The sequence below is a fragment of the Leptidea sinapis genome, chromosome 7 (assembly GCF_905404315.1).
Source record: "Leptidea sinapis chromosome 7, ilLepSina1.1, whole genome shotgun sequence".
NCBI lineage: Eukaryota > Metazoa > Arthropoda > Insecta > Lepidoptera > Pieridae > Leptidea > Leptidea sinapis.
This window is the reverse complement of record NC_066271.1, coordinates 4,818,353-4,842,370: the sequence shown is the minus strand read 5'-3', so window position 1 is coordinate 4,842,370 and position 24,018 is coordinate 4,818,353. Positions and strand designations below refer to the sequence as shown.

Here is a 24,018-nt window from a genome sequence, read left to right as displayed (position 1 = left end):
AAAAAAAAATATATTAAATGATAATAAATTTATTCATATTAAAAAAAGAGTACAATGAAAACTTAAGGCTAAGTTGCGCCACAGAAACCTGTGTAGGTTTATGCGTGGTGCAAATGCATCACTTCGCTCACAACTACTGTACTTAAGAAGTATTTATATCAATATTTTATTATTATACATAAGAAGGTATACTGTTAAACAACAAAATATAAAAAAAAAAACTCATGAACATAAATATTAAGAACAGTTAACACCAGCCATTACATCCCCTTTTCCTCTTAGTGTATACTGCATATTTTTAAATTCGAATTTACACGAATTTTTATTTACCTACATACACAATATAAAATTACTATTTAAGCTACAAATATTATAGATATTTATTCAAAGTATTTATTTATTTAACTCCTTAAAATTTTTAATTTTTGCTTTGTACAAAACTTTTAGTGGCAAATCTTTAAACTTCGTAGTTTGTACACCATTGTATCTGCCCGCATATGTTTTCCTAGAAGAGGCGAGGGCAAAAAATAATGAACCCTGAGTACATATGGTGTGAATCTAACCATTATAATGGACCACGGACTCAGTTAACAATGATCCATATCTAACATCATTATATTAACTAATTCAACGTTGAACATATTCGTGGGAAATAACGACAGGAGTACTAATTCCAAACCATATTTATGTATAAATTGATTTTAATTTATATTACTTCTAATATACGCCCTGATAAGTTAAATATTGGTAAAAGAGCGGGACTATTAATTCGCTATCTTTACTAATATTATTAGTTTTTTTTATGACAGTAAGGGACGAGATGAACGTAAGGACGTTAGGTTGATGGTAATTGATATGTCCTGCCCATGACTACAGACTCCGATAACAATGTGCCGTATCTAACATATTAACTAATTCAATGTTGAACATTTTCGTGGGAAATACGACAGAAGTACAAATCAAAACCATATTTTTACTTATAATAATAATATAATAATATTGACACACTTTTTACACAAATTATCTTGCCCCAAGTTGAGCATATATAGTCTGTGTTATGGGTTACAAGACAATGATATATTTAATACAATATACTTACTTAAACATACATAAATTCATATAAACATACATAAATACATTTAAACATCCATTACTCGGAAACCAACATCCATATTCATCATATAAATGCTTGCACCTACCGGGATTCGAACCCGGGACCTCTAGCTTAGTAGGTAGGATCGCTAACCACTCGGCTATACAGGTCTCGTATTTAAATTGATAAGTTATTTAAATTAGTGTATAAGAGTAAACAATTTATGACAATCTGCAATATATAACGTTGTGTTTTATCATGAAAACAAGATAATGAATCAAGTTAAATTCCCGGAAATTCGAAGTAAAATGTGTCGTGAAGATACGGCTCGTTATGGCCGTTCATTAAAATGAGTAACGTTTATATTTTTGGTATTCACGTTTACTTAGAATTAACACAGATTATATATATACTAGATACTACGTTTATGAACTTAAAATATTTATTTTTTTTACTTATACGGTGAGCAGTACTCAGTTAATCTTAGAACGAAAGCTTATCTCATGCAAGCAACTTAATATATTATAATAATATGGTAATATAACTAATAAGGGCATTTAACATAATTAATAATTGTGCTACATATAAATAAAGTACAAATGAATGACTTACTTGTCGCTCGCAGACAATAATCAAACTGGGGCCCCATTGTGATTGAAATTTTATAGATTCGAAACACGACGCATCCCGTCAACAGCGAGGCGAACTCTGCGTTCCGCGTGCGTACATCTTAAAAGTCGACTGCGTACGCGCAGGTGGAGCCGGCGAGCTAAAGCTTAAAGTTTTAACACGTGCGAGCTTTCATGGGGAAGGGAAGCTTTCTTAGCACGCGCTGGCAGGAAACGTCTGTACCCCAATACAGAAATCACGTATTGGGGAGCCTGCTGTTACCAGATTTAATTCGAGAGTTGTTCCTACGTCCGTTTCGGTGGCACACGCGCTCTCGTGTTTGTAAATAGACGCCGTACATTGTTGATGTTAGAGCCCGTTCATATCAGGCCAGGAAGCAATATCGTAAAACTCTTTTTACACGCTCCTTATTAGCTTCACCTGTATGTATGTTTGTTTGTAACCGAATCATTTAGGTGTGATTTTGACCCACTTTAAACGGTATTCGTTCAAACTTCGTAGATTTATCGAGGACCGATGACAATACATTAATTTCGATAAAATTATTCCATTTCTCAATTTGCGAAATAAGATTTTTGTTAATCTATATAATTTTCATCTATAAGGCAGGAATTGATATTAGTTTTAAATTTCAACCATTATCTTTAACCGATTTATCTACTAAAAAAACACGCTTTTATTAATAAACCAAACTAAAAACTTCTATAAAAAGCGTGCTTTTTAGTTATTTTTAACTACTATGTATTATTCTTACGTCAACATTAATTAATGTTCTATATTTAACACGGCATGCATACTCTATTGTCTTTGTGCATTGACAAAAGAATTGAATATTTCGTTTAAAATCACACCAATCAATTTAATTACGTTGAAGTGACGTCTTACTAATGCGAGACACTTCTTAAACAATACAGTACTTTAGTTATAATTAGTATAATGTCATTATATTGTACTAACTGTATTTTAGCCGTAAATACATATGTATATAGTTTTGTAATGCGTTCCATTTTTAGCCAGCCACTTTACTTATTAGTTACTAGCAGTTGCCCCCTATAAAGAACCTACATTTTAAATTTCAAGTTGAAATAACTATCGTTACAACTTTTCTATACAAACTTTACCCCCCTTAAGAGGGGATTTCCCAAAATGACTTACACAGATTTTTATTATTTAAAGCTAATAACCTAAATGTCGATTTTCACGTCTCTAACTTCAAAAACATAGGAATTTCATTCAACCTTCTCCCCCCCCCCCTTTCACCCCCTTAGGGGAGGAGTTTCTCAAATCCGTTTCTTAGCTGACAACTAAGTCCTCGAAAGAATTTACCTTCCAAATTCCAATTTTGTAGGCTTTGTAGTCAATTATCGATGGTTATATATCTATATAAATATATAAATTACGTGACACGTTGTTTGTCCGCCATGGACTCCTAAACTAATGAACAGATTTTAATGGGGCTTACTTCATGGAGTGCAGTTTGGTCCAACTTGAGAGATAGGATAGTTTTTATTTCGATTTGGGACCCATAATAATTTTTATTATCAATATTTGTTTTGTATGAACATATTTTCTATGAGGGAACTTAATGAGGCACGGTTTGACAGTTTCGCTGCGAAACAATTTCATTATAACAACAGGGAGCATTTTTTACGAAATAATTCTGGATGTAATGAAATATTATTGTGGGCAAATTCCTATAAAACATTATTTTTTTATTATCTACAGAACAACGTCCGTCTGGGCAGCTAGTATATGTATATAGATTACATTCAGAATGTCATTCTTGTGGTTTAAATTGTCTTCTATACGTACACACTAGGACTAGACTACGAACTTTGACACAAATTGGAAGAGGCAAAAAAAAATTCAAATTCCAAATTTCTATATTTGATATTAAAATATATATACAAAATTACTTAAATCTACTTATTAAAGTAATTTACAATTAAGCCTTATATATGTTGGTATCAGAAAACTTTTTTCTACAACCCTATCTACGTGTTGAGGGACAAAACTTTATTATGCTAAAAACTAATACATGAAGTTTTGGGGGGGGGGGGGGGGGGGGAATCCAGGAAACTGGGAAAACCTGGCTTTTTGCTATGTATTGGGAGAAGCAAACGAAACTTCCTTTTATATATACACCACATTGCTTTTGGACCTCGGTAAAACGTGAAGCCCCCTCCCGTTCCCCTTTTAACCCCTCGAACTTGTCCCGTTGCGTCAATACGGTTTGCAGTTTCAATACCCTTAGGTACATGTCGTGATATTTTCATGCTATTACTGCTTTGTTTTTTAAGTTTTCATTGTTACGTTTTGACTTTTGTTGTTAATAGTTCGGTAGTTTCTTTTTTTTTAATTTAGTGGCACGGGATGCAAGTCCATAGGCCTTCGGTAGTTTCTGTTGTTCTGTGTTGCTATAATAGTACTGCCAGAAGAATAAATATACCCTTTGTACCTAACTAAGCCAGATCTTTTAATTGATATATTGCTTGTAAATAATCCTAGTAGGCTTCATAAGATACATCATAGCTTTAAGGGTAAATGAATACACATCTATAATAAAGTCCCAGCCACTGTTCGGGCATTATCTATAAATAAATTTAAATGTTTTATATAAAAAATGGCTCTGTCGTAAATCCTATTACTCCACTGCTGAATATCTAAATGATCGGACAGCCTGGGACTAGATTGTGATTATTTTATAGCGATAGAAATGACTGTACCATATTGTATATTTTTATTGAAAAGAGCGCAAAAAAAGAATGCTGGGAGAGTTTCTTGCGCCGCTTCTCTCTCAGAGCGCCATTTGTTTCCGAAGCTAAGTAGTAGTATCTAGTAGTTATTAGAAATGACATCAAAAAAATTCTAAAGTAATCAATTTTGAGAAAATAAATGCCTTTTATGCCTTTAGAGATTGATGCTTGTTTTGCACACGGCGTATTTGCACACCGTAACAAAGCGGCGATGTGACGTCATCGCCGTGAGGTCCGAAGATAGTGTAACCGGGTAGTACCTATATAGGATACTAGCTGACCCAGCAAACGTTGTATTGCCGATATTAAAATCGCAATACAAGAGTAACTGTTGATCGTAGATGGGTGAAAATTTGAAGTTGCATGTATGAAAAATAGATGTTGGCCGATTCTCAGACCTACTCAATATGCTCACAAAATGAATCGGTCAAGCCGTTTCGGAGGAGTACGGGAACGAACATTGTGACACGAGAATTTTATATATAAGATATATAAAGGAATGAAATGACATTTATGAAAGTTTTTTCTTTTACCATTTATCACCACTTCGGAATAGGTTGAGCTATAATAAGAATAAGTGGCCAGAAACTCATTGTTTTTACTTTTTTTATGGTACCCATATTGTATTATTCTGTAAACATCGCGCAAGGAAACTCATTACACAGGTTGGTTGTACGTGGCAAAACGTTCAAATAAACTTTATTCAACTGAGCGCTTTTGAATCTTCACTAAATATTTCTTTTCAATTACTGAATCTACCATATTATGTTCGGTAGCAGTAGAGCTCGTGAGAAGAATATACAAGAAACTCAACGGCCACTCTTTTCAATCAATAGAGTATTTTAAAATGGCTGTTGCATCCAATCATGAATCGTGTTTAAATAATAATAATAATAAATAAAAAAAATATATATTAGAGCTTGAAGTCATTGTTTGTGTAAGGATGTTTCATGAACATGATGGTCGTGATTACTGTCTTAATTGGTAATCGCATCGAAAAAGTACAATGATTTATTAACGTTCACGAGATGATGCATGGACCAGCCATCGTTCCCATAGCACAAATTTGAGGGAAGGATACGACCCTACATACGACACTTCCGCAAGCAAGGCTAATTTAGTAAGCATGACGAACCGTGTTATAGAAAATCACACCGTTCATTAAACGCAAATTCCTCTTTTTATCTCTATATCGTTGAGCATATTATTGAGAACCATTAATTATTAATTATACAGTATAGCAACTAGATTTCAAATCAAATCAAATCAAATCAAATCACGTATAATTCTCCCAATATGTAGTATAGTTAAAATAGTATAGCAATACTTATTCTTAAAATGTTAAACCACAGTTGGGAGACAGGAACTCAACTAGGTTTTTTTTTATGAATTCAGCTGATGATAATTGATACGCCCTACCCATTACAATGCATTGCCGCTCAGGATTCTTGAAAAACCCAAAAATTCTGAGCGGCACTACAATTGCGCTCGTCACCTTGAGACATAAGATGTTAAGTCTCATTTGCCCAGTAATTTCACTAGCTACGGCGCCCTTCAGACCGAAACATAGTAATGTTTAAACATTACTGCTTGACGGCAGAAATAGGCGCCGTTGTGGTACCCATAATCTAGCCGGATTCCTGTGCAAAGGAGCCTCCCACTGGTAGAACCTGTGCTATTATAACAATATATTTCTATTTAAACTCCATATTATTTAGTTATAAAGTAACTGCGTCACCGGAGTCTGAGAAATCCGAGTAAACATTCGGAATGGAAATAAAAAAAATACGCCAGATGTTGATCCGTCTCTGTTGACTTGCATCTGCTGTGAAACAAAGGTCACTTTTGTGCCACCAAATTACTAAGGGCACAAAGGACACTGTAGAGCTTTAAGTAATTTCTTACTAAATCATACTAATGCAGATTACATATTCTTTATTATTGTATGAAACGATGTTAAGATTTCTTCACTAGCCGTTCCCGCGCGCTACGCTGGGCGAATTTTAAAAGGAAATAAATTAATGAAGGAACGTTGGAATAAAAAAAAAAATAAGCCATAAACCATCTAGGATAAATTTCGCATCGAATGGTGGTAGTTTCATGTCGATACGATCAGTGGTTTAGTCGTGATTGAGCCTCAAACAATGAGCATTTTGATTATATATTTAAACATTTATATGCTTCATAAATTAAATATATGAACACATCTACCAATGATAAATAAAAGGCCTTATACAGGCTAAGAAAAATTTCTATTGCATATTTAACCTTTTTTATTTTTTTATTTATATTTTTTAGTTTGACATTTAATGTTTTCGTTTCTTTATTTTTTAATTCTTGCAAAAAAACTAGGCTATATGAATAACATATAATATTTTTGTTTGAACATGACTTGTCTCTACGTAGGTAAGGATTAACAGGCCGACAGGGCAGAAAAGTCCTCGAATGGCAACCACGTACCGGAAGAAGTGTTGGTAGGCCCCCCACAAGATGGACCGGTGATCTGGTTAAGATCGCCGGAATAGGTTCGATGAGGGTAGCGCGGGATTGATCGTCGTAGAAATATTCAAAAAAAAATCAATTGAATGTACAAATATTACCTTCTTTGTTACGTTATCTATCTAATAATATATAAAATTCTCGTGTCACGGTGTTAAACTTTGAACTCCTCCGAAACGGCTTGAACGATTCTCATGAAATTTGAGTGCATATTGGGTAGGTCTGAGAATCGGACAACATCTATTTTTCATCCCACTAAATATTAAGGGTGGTCCACACGATTTTTTTTTACATTGTTTTTTTAATTTTTTGATTATGAGTCAGCATTAAAAAATACATACAACTTCAAATTTTCACCCATCTACGATCAACAGTTACTTTTGTATCGCGGTTTTAATACCGGCAATACAACGTTTGCTGGGTCAGCTAGTTATTATATGTATTATCTATAGATTAAGCAATGACTTAGTTAATATAGTCAGGTTTGAATAAGCCACGGTTGAGATCCGTTAGATATTTATGGAATGTGTAGCATGTTTGTTTATTTACACATGTTCCAACGACCGGGGTTACTGAAATATTCCGCGGCTTGATTACTCGCAGCGAACTGCGGACTGAGATTAAATTTAATATGACTTACTCATCGCTTTCTTATAGCCTAAACACATAGTCGGATTTCGTACCGCCGGACAATCGGACGGTCCGGTTGCGGATAATTTTTTTTATGAAAATACGGGACGAGACGAGCAGGACGTTGAGCTGATGGTAATTTTTACGCCCTACCCATTACAATGAAGTGCCACTCAGGATTCTTGAAAACCCGAAAATTCTGAGCGGCACTACAATTGCGGTCGTCACCTTGAGACATAAGATGTTAAGTCTCATTTGCCCTGTTATTTCACTAGCTACGGCGCCCTTCAGACCGAAACACAGTAATGTTTACACATTACTGCTTCACGGCAGAAATAGGCGCCGTTGTAGTACTCATTATCTAGCCGGCATTCTGTGGAAAGGAGCTTCCCACTGGTAACTGGTGCGAGGCGCTCACCCTTGTGTTTCGGCTACCACATGGTCGGATTTCGTTCAGCCGGACCACTGGACGGTTCAGTGGGCACCTAGCGACATAGGATCGAATATCCTCTACCAGACCGCAACCGATTGTTCAGTCGTACCAAATCCGAACATGTGTTTAGTCTATAACATGCATACTTAATTAATTTGTCCCGAAAGATGTCTTAATATTAAGCTCCAAGTTTTTATTTATAATTAGAAAGGTCTATCTACTTAACTGCCTAATTATGGTTATTTAAGTTAAAGTAAGAGGTTACCTGGACGATCGAGCCTTGCTCGGTCTTTAAGAAAGTACAAAAATTTAACAAAATAAAAACTTACCGGACATCTGGATTCGAACCGGGGTTTCTGATATCCGGGTCACCCAATGTCCCATCTGAGCTATTACAGTTTTGTATAAAGTGCCGAAATTTACCATTGTATTCTATATATGTTATTGTGGCCGTTTCTCATTAAAATAAGGATAAATATACATTTTTTTTAATTGAAAACTAGATAAATCGATTTATCGCCCCCGAAATACCCTCTATATTAAATTTTATGAAAATTGTTTGAGCCGTTTCCGAGATTTCAGATATAATCACCGCATATAATACTTTTTATATGACATTGTTTAGAATAAGCTTTAGAAAAATATTTTTTTTGTACAATTTAAAGGTAAAATATCTTTTAACATGGTATTTTGAAATAAAACTTCTTTGAACTTTTCTCGTTACGAACGAACGTTAGCATTACGGGAACGGTGATTTCATGATTATTTCGTTCTAAAAAAAATTATAAATTAATATTTTGTTTTCTTCAGTCCTGTGGTCTAAAGCACACTCAAATTTTTTTTATATTATTACTTACGTAGTTACATTTTAAGTACTTATTATTAAAGCTAAACGCGTAAACTTATATTTTTCCTCGTGTTCTAATAGAAGTTCATATTTTAAATTTGCGAGCCAATAATTGAATTATTATTCATTTTAATCATGTTTAATTAGAATATATTAAATTACTCATGTTAATTTATTTAAATAATAATAATAATGTTAATCAATAACCAATCATAGAGTTGGTAGTTAGCTAGGTATCTATCACAATTCTAGCTGTATTGTGCAAATAATTCATTAACATCTTATGAATCAACTAGCTGTCGCCCGTGGCTTTATCTGCAAATACAGTACCTATAAATCTATATATATAAAAATGAATTGCTGTTCCTTAGTCTCGCTATAACTCGAGAACGGCTGGACCGATTTGGCTTATTTTGGTCTTGAATTATTTGTGGAAGTCCTGGGAAGGTTTAAATGTTTATTTAATTTAAAATTTAAATGAATAAATAGGAAAATGCTGCTAAATTAAATAAAAACAACAAATTTGTTTTTCCTTAGATGTATCCATACATGATTTCTATGAGAGAATTTATTGACGCACGGTTTGACAGTTCTGCTGTGAAACAATTTCATTACGACAGCAGGGTGCATATTTTACGAAGTAATTTTTGATGTTATGATATATTATTGACAAATTCATATAAAAACATTATTTTATTTATTATATACAGAACAACGTCTGTCGGGTCAGCTAGTCTAATATATAAAATTCTCGTGTCATGGTGTTAAACATTGAACTCCTCCGAAACGGCTTGACCGATTATCATGAAATTTTGAGTGCATATTGGGTAGGTCTGAGAATCGGACAACATCTATTTTTCATTCCCCTAAATGTTAAGGGTGGTCCACACGATTTATTTTTTATTTATTTTTTGAATTTGTTTGATTATGAGTCACCATTAAAAAATACATACAATTTCAAATTTTCACCCATCTTCGATCAACAGTTACTTTTGTATCGCGATTTTAATATCGTCAATACAACGTTTGCTGGGTCAGCTAGTATATTAAGTGCTGACCCAGCAAAGCGTTGTTTTGCCATTTTAATTGAGTACTCTGCGCCCGCAAATTGTATGAATTGTCATATTATGTTATGAAATGTCTTAATATACTATCTACAGATAGAGATAAATTACTACCTTCTACTGTCAGTAATTAGCTGTCAATAATCTGAAGCTGTCTCAATATACCCGATAAGTCATTCTTATCGCCTTAAATTGGGACGCGTGAATTGCAATTTCCATACAAACTTCTATCGATGGTAAGCTATACGTCCGCGTCGTACCATTAACAGACAGCGTGTACGGATAAGGTAAGTTACCGTCGATAAGTTGATTGTGACAGAAAAGTCAACGATAGATACGATTTTTATCTCAAGTAAGAGATAGACTGAATATTGGGAACGGTCGTTAATTATTTGTATTGCGAATATAAAGGTAGGTGTTTCTAATTCAAAAAATAATGTATGTTCCGGATAAGTAATCTATAATATATTAAATATATACTCAAACCATTACCGAAACACGCTGCATTTTATGGTATAAGAATTATTCAGATCGGTTCAGTAGTTTTCGCAGGATAACCGAAGGAACAAAACGGCTCTCCATTCATTAGTATATTGATAAATATACGGGTTGTAAGTGTGACCAGGCGATTTTTATATAATACTAGCTGACCCGACAGACGTTGTTCTGTATATAATAAATAAAATAAAATCAAGAATTATTTAGTAAAAATATGCTGCCAGTTGTTATAATGCAATAAAGTTGTTATAATGTTTTACAAACCGTGCATCAATAAATTATATGATAGAAAATATGTCTATTCAAAACAAATACTGGAAATAAAAATAATTATGGCTCCCGAATCGAAATAAAAACTATCCTATCTCTCAAGTTGGACCAAACTGCACTCCATGAAGTAATCCCCATTAAAATCCGTTCATTAGTTAAGGAGTCCATCGCGGACAAACAACGTGTCACGTAATTTATATACATATATTAAGATAATTTCGGGGAGCTTGTAGAAAAACTTCAGTGAAAATCGCATTTAAGTCGGTACAAACCAATACGAACACCAATTTTAACTAAAAAATTATTAAGCTTATGTAACTGATTAAAAGTATATTGTGTAAAGTATAATTTTGAAAAATTTATATACAGGCTGTCCCAAAGTTATGGGACATGAAGGGAAAGTACCTTAAATATCGAAGATAGGCTATTTTACTGAAAGAAGACTTTATGTTATTTTTAAAAGTTAGTAATTCTGCATTCAAAGATTTTCTAAAAATTACTTGCCTCGTCTGGGAATCGAACTGACTTAAAAGTAAAAAAAAAACACCCCTACTCTGCCGATGCCCCTATGATGCCAATCGGAAGAATGGCCAAAAACTAATAACTCTTCTTAAGTAACATAGTATTTTAAAAGAAAGGAACAACGTAAAATGAATGTTTTCCTAATTGGATTGGTACGAATTGACCGATTAGATGGCCGGCCAGATCCCCGGACCTTACACAATTAGATTTCTTCTTTTGGCGATATGTGAAAGATATGCTATACAAAAAGAGATACGAGAACGTGGGCGAGTTACAAATAGAATTGTCCCATATCATATCGAGCATTCACCATAAAATGATAAGAAAATCAACAGGCAGCGGACTCATTAAAAGATTGGTGATTTGCGTAAGACAAGAGGGATCACATTTTGAGCATTTAATTAATTAATTTACAAAAAAATACACACTTAATTGACTACTTTCTTTTAAAATACTATGTCACTTAAGAAGAGTTATTAGTTTTTGGCCATTCTTTCGAATGGCATCATAAGAGTAGGGGTGTTTTTTTTACATTTAAGTCGGTTCGATTCCCAGACGAGGCAAGTAATTTTTAGAATATTTTTGAATGTAGAATTACTAACTTTTAAAAATAACATAAAGACTTGTTTCAGTAAAATAGCCTATCTTCGATATTTAAGATACTTCCCCTTCATGTCCCATAACTTTGGGACATCCTGTATATATTTTTTATTTTTTTCATTGTTTTGTTAGGTATTTATTTACATGAAAGTTTACAGAAGGAATAATACTTATAAAAAATTAATTACAAATAGTGAATATCATTAAGATCGCAGTCGTCAGGTAAGGTGCCCATCAAGCTGGCAACGTTACCTCTTTGTATGGCCAGACTTATGTTTTGACAGAGATACGTTCCAGAACTTGGGTCACCTGTCAAATTGGTTGGACGCCTGGATAACTCTGTTATGAGTTTATGTAGCGATGAACCCCAAGGACCCAGCGTCTCCACTCCCAAGGGAACATATATGTATCCAAATTGTGTATAAATTACTTCATGTGACTTTAAAAGAAGGATTTCAGTTTTTTCTTAATATTACAAGGATTAATACAATTCCGTACACAAGTGATTCCAGTTTCCAAAGCGGTAGTAATATCTAGTATATTAGAAATGACATCAAAAAGAATTCTAAAGGAATCAATTTTGAGAAAATAAATGCCTTTTATTCCTTTTAGTGGGTAATTCAATAATTAGTTGAGAAACTAGGTAATCGTTCATCATCGCCATACCCGAAACAATGGCAAACAATCTTTTAGTTTGTCTTACGTACGTGGAATATAGAATATAAGGGTCAATAGACAAAGATGGGTATTACAGGATCGTCACATCGACGCGACTACAGTTTATGTCGGCGACGACTTAGACACAATTGGCTGCTTCCGTTTGTCGAATTAATTCTCAGTGCACATATTAGAGAGAATCTACTTGTACTTCCGTGACGTACACGGCTTTTGTTTCATTGAACAAGCTGTTAATTAAACAGTTGTTTAATAATAATTATCCGGACGACCGAGCCTTGCTTGGATTTTTAAGAATGTACAAAACTTGAACAAAAAAAGATAATAGGACATCTGGATTCGAACCGGGGTCTTCTGCTTTCCGGATCACCCATCCCCTATCTGAGCTATAGTCTTGTGTATAGTGGTGAAATTTAACTTTGTATTCTAATGTTATTGTAGCTGTTTCTGATTAAAACACGGATTAAACTACATTTTTTAAAATTGAAACCAAGCTAGATCAATCCCCTGTGTACTAAATTTTATGAAAATCGTTGAAGCCGTTTCAACAATTCAGATTATATATATATATATATATACAAGAATTGCTCGATATAAGATATGATACAATATTGACGACCCATATAGCCCAGTGGCTAGTGACCCTGCCCACTGCGCTAGAGGTCCCGGGTTTGAATCCCGATATGTGCAAACATTTATATGATGAATATGGATGTTTGTTTCCAAGTCATGGATGTTTATATGTATGTTTAAGCAAGTATATTGTATTAAATATGTACCCATAGTACAGGCTATGCCTAGTTTGGGGCAAGATAATTTGTGTAAAAGTGTGTCAATAGTTTAGTTGTTTAGTGGTTTCTTGAATGTTCTAAAATAAATTGGATTCATATTTTACGGCTCGTAAATAAGACATTATTTAACCAAATGAAACATGAGACAAAAAGCACGAACACTTTTCTATAAGACTGGCCAACGATCCTTTTTTTATGACAATAAGGGACGAGACGAGCAGGACGTTCAGCTAAATCTTGAAAAACCCAAAAATTCTGAGCGGCGCTACAAATGCGCTTGTCACCTTGAGACTTAAGATGTAAAGTCTCATTTGTCCAGTAATTTCACTAGCTACGGCGCCCTTCAGACCGAAACACAGTAATGCTTATAGATTGCAGCAGCGAAGCAGCTGTGAAGCATCACAGCAGAAATAGGCGCCGTTGTGGTATCCATAATTTAGCCGGCATCCTGTGCAAAAGAGCCTCCCACTGGTAAATGTATGTATTCAAGATTGGCACTTTTCAAGTTAAACTGTTTAAAGTTAATAAGCAACTTAAGAGAATCAATTGCAATGCTAAGAAATATAGCAGAATCCACGGGTCGTAGCTCCTCTCCGTTTAACAAAACACTTCCATCTATTTTTGAACAGAAGGGGCTGAAAGTTTTATATATTTAGTTGCCATGTTCTTTTCTCTGCAACAAATACTATGTCAGATAAAGCTTGCCGTGAAACAGAAATGTGTAAGCATTACTGTGTTTCTGTCTGAAGGGCGCCGTAGCTAGTGAAATTACTGGGACTTAACATCTTATGTCTCAAGGTGACGAACGCAGTTGTAATGCCGCTTAGAATTTTTGTGGTTTCTCAAGAATCCTGAGCGGTGGTATTGTAATGGACAGAGCGTTTCAATTACCATCAGCTGAACGTCCTGATCGTCTCGTCCCTTATTTTCATAAAAAAACTTTAAATATATTGGTAACGCAGAACTTTCATTGTGACTTAATTTTGAACAGCGACCAAATAAGATTGTACTAGTAAGTCGAGTTCTTGAAATTAATAAACTATAAATATTTTGTACTATGTTCCGTGAACCCGTATCGATTTCCGGATGTATAATTTGAATAGCATCATTATGTAATTCCACATAATTGAAATATCGGAGATATTTTAAGATTTGGCACTCCAGTTGAACGGGGTTCAGTGGCCACTCCAGTTTTATTAGATGAATCCCAGAGGCGTGTATGTTTTTCATCATCTTGTTAACACACCACTTGTATCGTATCATACGTGGGTGTTTGTTATAAATCGTGTAGCATAGATTATGTTATATTAATATATTTTTGTTTATGAAAATACGGGACGAGGCGAGCAGGACGTTCAGCTGGTGGTAATTGATACGCCCTGCCCATTACAATGCAGTGCCGCTCAGGATTCTTGAAAAGCTTGAGACATAAGATGATGCGACTTACTCATTTGCCCAGTAATTTCACTACCTAAGGCACTCTTCAGACCGAAACACAGTTATGTTTACACAATACTGCTTCACGGCAGAAATGGGCGCCGTTGTGGTACCCACAATCTAGCCGGCATTCTGTGCAAAGGAGCCTCCCACTGGTGTGGTTATATTAATAGAATATTAAAGTCAAACAATTACGATTTTGCATATAAGCAAACTGAAATCTCTGTCTCAAATATCAAAATTACATCTTCATAACATTGACCTACAATAAAATACAAAACTCAGATCGCCTATTTAAAGGTCGTCAAAAAATGTCCGAGCGGTGTTATATATAGATATACATTAACATATAGAGATATCATTAAAACATTTATATAAATTAACACCTTACTTCGTGGGAGTAATGTTCAAAATCTATTGTATACCCTCATCAGAAGTACTAAGACTAAGTACTATGAAATTGATGCAAAAATGCCAAACCTTAATATGAAAGGCACCTATACAAGCGGTTCATTATAACATCTTTATATATATAAGAGATTTCCACTAGTCACTCATCACGATATCTCTGGAACCATTACAGCTAAAGACTTGAAATTTGGTAGGAATATTCATTTCACCGAGTAGAGGTCAGCTCAGAATCAGGATTTTCCAAAATTCAATCCGCAAAAGTTTTTTTTTATTATGAACAGAACAACGTCTGTTGGGTCAGCTAGTGTTATTATACGCTTTATATTAGCTTCATCTGTATGTTTGTATGTTTGTAACCGACTTCTTTGGGCGCGATTTTGACCCACTTTAAACGGCTAGATTTCGTTCAAACTTTGTAGATTTATCGAGGACCGATGACATTACACTAATTTGACTAAAAATGAAAAATAAATAATAGTTAAAAAAAAACTAAAAAGCACGCTTTACATAAAATTCAAAAATAGAAAATAAATTTAAATTGAAAATAGTGTAAAAAAAATATATTTTATTGTAAAAGAAGCGTGGGGTGCTTTTTAAGATATTATTAATATAATAATTCTTCTACGCTTTTTTTTACAATAAAATATATTTTTTACACTATATTCAATTTAAATTTATTTTCTATTTTTTAGTTGAATTTTATATAAAGCGTGCTTTTTAGTTTTTTTTAACTATTATTTATTATAAAAATCATTCGTTGTTAAATCGCGTGTATAAACGTTTTGTATATTAGTTTTTCAGGAAAGACGCTCAGTCATTATCTTTTTATGGAAGAGGAGGGCAAATGAGCGAACGGGTCACGTGATGTTAAATTATAACCGACACTTATATTCTCTTGCAATACCAGAGGAATCACAGGAGCGTTGCAAGCCTTAAAGGGAGGCCGTCATGGATTACCAGTGGGAGGCGCCTTTGCACAGGATGCCGGCTAGATTATGGATACCACATCCGCGCCTGTTTCTGCGTGAATCATTACTGTGTTTCGGTCTGAAGGGCGCCGCAGCTAGTGAAATTACTGGTCAAATGATATTTGATGAGTTATGTCTAAATTTGACGAGCGCAATTGTAGTGCCACTCAGAATTTTTGGGTTTTTCAATATTCCTGATGTAATGGGTAGGGCGTATCAATTACCATCAGGCGAACATCCTGCTCGTCTCGTCCCTTATTATCATAAAAAAATGGACACGCACAAAGAAGCTTATTCCACAGATTGGTTGCACGTGGAAGAACATTCCTTGAAAACCGCACAATTTACAAAGCAAAACCTATTTACCCATTAAGGCGACACTAAATACCAGTGACCTTGAGCGATATGAGTTAACGGCTGCCGACCACCATCTATGCAACAAAGCCAAAATTTTTAATATTCTTGCGTGGAAAACATAACATTTCAACAGTTGCAAATAGTTTATATGCTTACAATTCTCGTTATTCATTTCTTATCTGAATAAATGTACCTACACAAAGAAAAGCACAAGCTTTAAGAATAACTTTTCTGAGAGTAGCACTAAACAAATGCGTCATGCCATGCCAAAAAACTTGTATAACTGCAAAGAAAAATGGTAGTTCAAGAGGCTCTGGAGTGTTAACTATAATCAACAGCAAGCATTAGCAACCTACAAATAAGACTTAAGGGTATTTGTAACATGATAATGTAGTGTTCATAGCTCCAGATGCTATATTTTCACCACAAAACTTGTCTAAAAACACCTTGTTTGCGTGTTTTCTCTTTACCCATCTCCTTAACAATGTCTCTGAATACTCTCCGTAATATATGTGGTAACAAATGTAGAGAGGTATCACAGAACAATTCAGCGTTATCTTAACAATGGGCACAGTATATTTCATATAGCTGATTGTAAGCGGAAGTCATTCGAGACTTTCGGTTCATACTCAATGTATCTTACAAAGATAATTATGAATTCCCAGTACTGACGTTACTAATTAATTCATACTCCAAGAATAATGGTTGTTAGTTTGTTAAGGCAAATGGTGTTTTGTCCTGATGATAATTTACGCTAATATAATATATTAAGAAGATTGTTTTACCTATAAACAACTGCTTGAAAAGCTACTGTTTCCTATAAGTAGGTACGAACTTAAAAATTAATTCGTCACCTTTTTGCTCTTAATAGTGATTTTCATTATTATAACACTAGAAATAAGGGATTGCTTGTAAGTAATTCTAGTAGGCCTCATAAGATACATAATGGCTTTAAGGGTAAATGTATACACTTCTATAATAAAGTCCCAGCCACTGTTCAGAAATTATCTATAAATAAATTTAAATGTTTTATAAAAAATGGCTCTGTCGTAAATCCTATTACTCCACTGCTGAATATCTAAATGATCGGATAGCCTGGGACTAGATTGTGATTATTTTATAGCGATAGAAATGACTGTACAATATTGTATATTTTTATTGAAAAGAGCGCAAAAAAAGAATGCTGGGAGAGTTTCTTGCGCCTCTTCTTCTCTCTCAGAGCGCCATTTGTTTCCGAAGCGGTTGTAGTATCTAGTAATTATTAGAAATGACATCAAAAAGAATTCTAAAGTAATCAATTTTGAGAAAATAAATGCCTTTTTATGCCTTTTATTGAAATATATGTATGTTGTTTTAAGTAGTTCTTGTATTCATTCTGGTAAATACCTACCACTTTTTGTCTGTGTTTTTGTGCCATTATTCCAGGTAGAATCGTTCCAAAATGGCTGGACTAATATTGAAGGGACTTTTGCTAGCAAATAGCGGTCGTCTTAAGTATCTAATAACTTAGGCAATATTTATTTTTGAATATGAATTACTAGGGACAAGATAGACCAACGATCTGGTCAATATCGCCTGAATACGTTGGGGCAGGACAGCGCAGGACCGATCGTCGTGGAGATCTCTAGGGGAGGCCTTTTTCAGCAGTGGACGTCTTCCGGTTGACGATGATGAACTTGGGTCGCGCGATAAAAATCTGTCTGATCTAATTTACGCAGCCGAATTCGCAGACAGTCGCTTGTATATGAATTTAAAAATAGAATATAATAATAATAACAAGAATATAATAGAATAGAACTATATATTTTTTTTAAGTGATAGCCCTCACTTCTAGGATTAATACACAAAAAAAAATTGAAAAAACAAAATTTTATGAACGATGCGGGACTGAGAAAAGTGAGGGTTATCATTTTAAAAACATAACATATTGTTTAGATTTACAAGAGCGACATCTCAAGTCAATTTCCTGATATGCAAATATTGGGGTTGAGCAGGTTATCAACTGCAAAAATCCTGTAGATGAAGCCACAATCTGAGAGTTGAACAAAGCAAACAAGATTTTATAACGATATGTTACTCGAATGGTTGGCTCAGGTGTTTAGAGCCACCGGCACGGAACACCGGAGGTCGTGGGTTCGATTCGCGCATCGTTCATAAAATTTTGTTTTTCAAATTTTATTTGTAAATAAATTTATTAGTGATAGTAAAAATGTAATAACTTTTACTTTAAAAATATGAAGCAGAGTTTTCGTAACAGGATCGTCCTGCCACCATAAGGTCACGAGCATTTATCTATACTATACTACCCTATTACTATATAACAGTCCGGATGAAAACAACACTCACACTCTTCGATCGTATAGATATAAGTAACAAATGAATGCATTGTCTGTTGTATTTGGCACGCAGTTAACAGTACCTTCGGTAATTCAATGTCGTGTGTGTAGGTCGAGTAGGCTAATGTAAGACCAATTAAGGACTGGCCACAGATTACTTACAGGATGGCTGATGGCTATAGTACTGTTGCAATAGAATAATTAATCTGTGCCTTGTTTTGTTTCTATAATAAAGTCAGTAAGGAGGACCCATATGTAAAAACAAGAATGCAATTTTCCATTGAGCGCAGTTATATTATAATGAATTTCGTACTTTTTGTTAGTTTAAAAATTAAAGGATTTTTTTAAAAATAATGTTGCCTTTGTGTCTATAAAATTAAATTCCCTATACAATGACGTAAATTTTATTTCAAAATGATTATCCAGTTCTTAGATAGCTTGCCATAAAAAGTTAAATTAAAAATTTTGTTCTCACGATTTTAAAATACTGTCAATCTGAAAAAACCTGCTTCAGTGTTTAGTAGTTAAGATCTAGTTATAACAAAAAAAAAATTCATGGAACAAAATTTTGGTTTGAAATTTTAAATAATATGACAATTTTTGTTTAATGTCCTATATTAGGAGCGACTAAATTGTTGTGTGCGTATTATATATGCCTACCATTTTGTAATAACTACATAAAGTAAATAAAATACCAGTACCATATTGTATTTTCGGTTAGGTTAGGTTACAATGATTGATAACAGAAATACATTGAATGAAAAATTTGCAATTACCTTAAATATCTTACGAAGAACTAAATATTTAAGTTATTACTAAAATTATTGTGAAAACGGGACGTGCGTCTACAAATTATTAAATATACCTTTATAATTAATTATAAAATTTTGAAAACATACAGATAACTGGAAAACGTTATCTTTTGTTTAATTATTCGAAAGTTTCTTACAACATTAGACATATATATGGGTACCCTTATTTTACCTTTGCCGTATGTGAAAGCTCATGGTCGCTAAGAGAGCAATGGAGAGGGCTATGCTCGGAGTTTCCCTGCGAGATCGAATCAGAAATGAGTGCATTTGTAGGAGTACCAAAGTTACCTACATAGCCCAAATGATTGCGAAACTGAAGTGGCAGTGGGCAGGGCACATAGTTCTCGCCTAGTAAAGTCCTCGAATGGTGACCACATACCGGAAGACGCAGTGTTGGCAGGCCCCCCACGAGATGGACCGACGATCTGGTCAAGATCGCCGGAATACGTTGGATGAGGGCAGCGCAGGACCGATGGTCGTGGAAATCTTTGGGGAAGTCCTTTGGCCAGCAGTGGACGTCTTCTAGCTGATGATGATGAAGATGATAACCCTTACTTATTGTTACTGTAATGCGTATGTACTTTTCGGCCTTCATATTAAGTAAGTTATTGCTTCCACCATCACGGTGCAAAACCCTGATAAGAATCGAACACGGTAGCGTTAGAATTATTCGCAATCATTAAAATATATTTCTGCGTAACTCTTATTAAATGCTAATAACTTATTAAAAGAAACACGTGAATCATTTTCGCGTGAAAGATGTTTAAAATTGTAAATGGGTCAATAAACCAACGAAACCTGAATTACCTAAATATGTACATGTGTCACGCATGAAAATTAGTATGTTATGATTCACTTTTCGTAAATTTTATCTATTTCTGTATGAAGATCTTCGTATAATTAAAATAAACAACATGCCTGTCTACATTTTAAACACATCTCGACAAAAAACTAAAGGTTGAACAAACTTTTGGCGGTACACGGGGTGAATAGAAAATGTGGGAACAGGCGATGGCATTGTTTAGCATTCATATGCCAGTCCACTTACCCATTGCGGTGACATCCGCCGCTACTTCCGCTGCCAAAGATGGTGGATCTTGAGGCTAGTTCGTTGACAGCGCTCGGCGTACTTGTTCAACCATAACATCGACAATTTAATAATAAATACGCATTTCGCGCGATACTTTTCATCGGAAAACTCATCGCAAGATTACATTAATTTTCACAAGCGCGGCACACAGCCACTTGTGTCAGAATATCTACGTAAACTTGCGTTGAGAACGACTTTGGGAGCTATTTTTGATGCGTTGCGATGTTTTGTTGAGGCAAGCCAATGTCTAGAGCATGCAAGGAATATGCAATGTCGTTAGCCTTGGTATTTTTATATGTGCGTGCATGTGTCTTAAGAGATTATGTTCTATCATATTTTATTACCTTGTGAAATTTATATAATTAATACCTATTACTCGTACAAATATTTTAAATTTTCTTGAGTGCTAATTCCGCCAATATTCGTCTTAAAACGAAACGAGACTGAATTTCGTCTCGTGCCAGAGTTTGGCGAGTAAACATCTCCTGAGGATGCCTCGTGTAGAGGCGAAACACGTGTCGAATTGTTTTGAGACGAATATTGGCGGAATTAACACTCAAGAAAACTCAAAATATTTGTATAATTATGGATTTGCGCAAAATAACGAAAAAATAATAATTTTTGTTTCTAATATAACTCCTTCAAATTTATAAGGAGAACCAAAGTAACCGACATAGTCCATACGATTGCGAAACTGAAGTGGCAGTGGGCAGGGCATATAGTTCGACGGGCAGATGGCCGTTGGGGCAGTAAAGTTCTCGAAAGGCGACCACGTACCGGAAGACGCAGTGTTGGAAGGCCCCCCACAAGATGGACCGACGATCTGGTCAAGATCGCTGGAATACGTTGAATGAGGGCAGCGCAGGACCGAGGCCTTTGTCCAGCAGTGGACGTCTTCCGGCTGATGATGAATATTATGTAAAGAGTGGTAGGTATAATAATATTTAGTATGATTATCAAATGCTTTTGTATGCTTGTTTAGTAACAGTATGAATGATAATTATTATAAATATGGGTAAAACTATCAATGACTAGAACTGGATAAATCAATTGTGATGGGCATTTTATATTTCATCTTATAGGTATACTAGACCTATTATTACTATTACCCGCGACTTCATCCGCGTTGAATACTTACTTTGGGCAATTTTTAGGATGCTTTTTAAATAATACACATACAAATCGATCTTCAGTGATAAGCACATATCCCTTGTCATTGTACACAGTCTCTTTAGTTTTTCCCTGTGAACTTTAATCTCCTATTTCATCGCCATGTGTTTCAAACAAACTTACATTCACATATATAATAGATATAATTACTAGGGACAAGATAGACCAACGATCTGGTCAATATCGCCTGAATACGTTGGGGCAGGACAGCGCAGGACCGATCGTCGTGGAGATCTCTAGGGGAGGCCTTTTTCAGCAGTGGACGTCTTCCGGTTGACGATGATGAACTTGGGTCGCGCGATAAAAATCTGTCTGATCTAATTTACGCAGCCGAATTCGCAGACAGTCGCTTGTATATGAATTTAAAAATAGAATATAATAATAATAACAAGAATATAATAGAATAGAACTATATATTTTTTTTAAGTGATAGCCCTCACTTCTAGGATTAATACACAAAAAAAAATTGAAAAAACAAAATTTTATGAACGATGCGGGACTGAGAAAAGTGAGGGTTATCATTTTAAAAACATAACATATTGTTTAGATTTACAAGAGCGACATCTCAAGTCAATTTCCTGATATGCAAATATTGGGGTTGAGCAGGTTATCAACTGCAAAAATCCTGTAGATGAAGCCACAATCTGAGAGTTGAACAAAGCAAACAAGATTTTATAACGATATGTTACTCGAATGGTTGGCTCAGGTGTTTAGAGCCACCGGCACGGAACACCGGAGGTCGTGGGTTCGATTCGCGCATCGTTCATAAAATTTTGTTTTTCAAATTTTATTTGTAAATAAATTTATTAGTGATAGTAAAAATGTAATAACTTTTACTTTAAAAATATGAAGCAGAGTTTTCGTAACAGGATCGTCCTGCCACCATAAGGTCACGAGCATTTATCTATACTATACTACCCTATTACTATATAACAGTCCGGATGAAAACAACACTCACACTCTTCGATCGTATAGATATAAGTAACAAATGAATGCATTGTCTGTTGTATTTGGCACGCAGTTAACAGTACCTTCGGTAATTCAATGTCGTGTGTGTAGGTCGAGTAGGCTAATGTAAGACCAATTAAGGACTGGCCACAGATTACTTACAGGATGGCTGATGGCTATAGTACTGTTGCAATAGAATAATTAATCTGTGCCTTGTTTTGTTTCTATAATAAAGTCAGTAAGGAGGACCCATATGTAAAAACAAGAATGCAATTTTCCATTGAGCGCAGTTATATTATAATGAATTTCGTACTTTTTGTTAGTTTAAAAATTAAAGGATTTTTTTAAAAATAATGTTGCCTTTGTGTCTATAAAATTAAATTCCCTATACAATGACGTAAATTTTATTTCAAAATGATTATCCAGTTCTTAGATAGCTTGCCATAAAAAGTTAAATTAAAAATTTTGTTCTCACGATTTTAAAATACTGTCAATCTGAAAAAACCTGCTTCAGTGTTTAGTAGTTAAGATCTAGTTATAACAAAAAAAAAATTCATGGAACAAAATTTTGGTTTGAAATTTTAAATAATATGACAATTTTTGTTTAATGTCCTATATTAGGAGCGACTAAATTGTTGTGTGCGTATTATATATGCCTACCATTTTGTAATAACTACATAAAGTAAATAAAATACCAGTACCATATTGTATTTTCGGTTAGGTTAGGTTACAATGATTGATAACAGAAATACATTGAATGAAAAATTTGCAATTACCTTAAATATCTTACGAAGAACTAAATATTTAAGTTATTACTAAAATTATTGTGAAAACGGGACGTGCGTCTACAAATTATTAAATATACCTTTATAATTAATTATAAAATTTTGAAAACATACAGATAACTGGAAAACGTTATCTTTTGTTTAATTATTCGAAAGTTTCTTACAACATTAGACATATATATGGGTACCCTTATTTTACCTTTGCCGTATGTGAAAGCTCATGGTCGCTAAGAGAGCAATGGAGAGGGCTATGCTCGGAGTTTCCCTGCGAGATCGAATCAGAAATGAGTGCATTTGTAGGAGTACCAAAGTTACCTACATAGCCCAAATGATTGCGAAACTGAAGTGGCAGTGGGCAGGGCACATAGTTCTCGCCTAGTAAAGTCCTCGAATGGT

The 24,018-nt window shown here is 34.4% G+C and overlaps 1 protein-coding gene across 3 annotated transcripts in view; it reads right to left on the bottom strand.

Annotated features, from left to right (window-relative positions):
• The window catches only part of LOC126965378 (phosphoinositide 3-kinase adapter protein 1), a 66,331-nt gene that overhangs the window by 41,406 nt on the left and 907 nt on the right, over positions 1-24,018 (bottom strand). The window contains exon 1 of one of the 3 annotated variants that reach the window (XM_050808932.1): positions 20,678-20,905. The exons of 1 other annotated variant lie outside the window; for it this stretch is intronic. In XM_050808932.1, the coding sequence (XP_050664889.1) occupies positions 20,678-20,681 (4 nt within the window). In that variant the 5' untranslated portion in view covers positions 20,682-20,905. Of the gene's footprint in view, positions 1-1,705; positions 1,837-20,677; positions 20,906-24,018 lie in introns of those variants that run through there. One more of the 3 variants, XM_050808930.1, reaches the window with a different exon arrangement.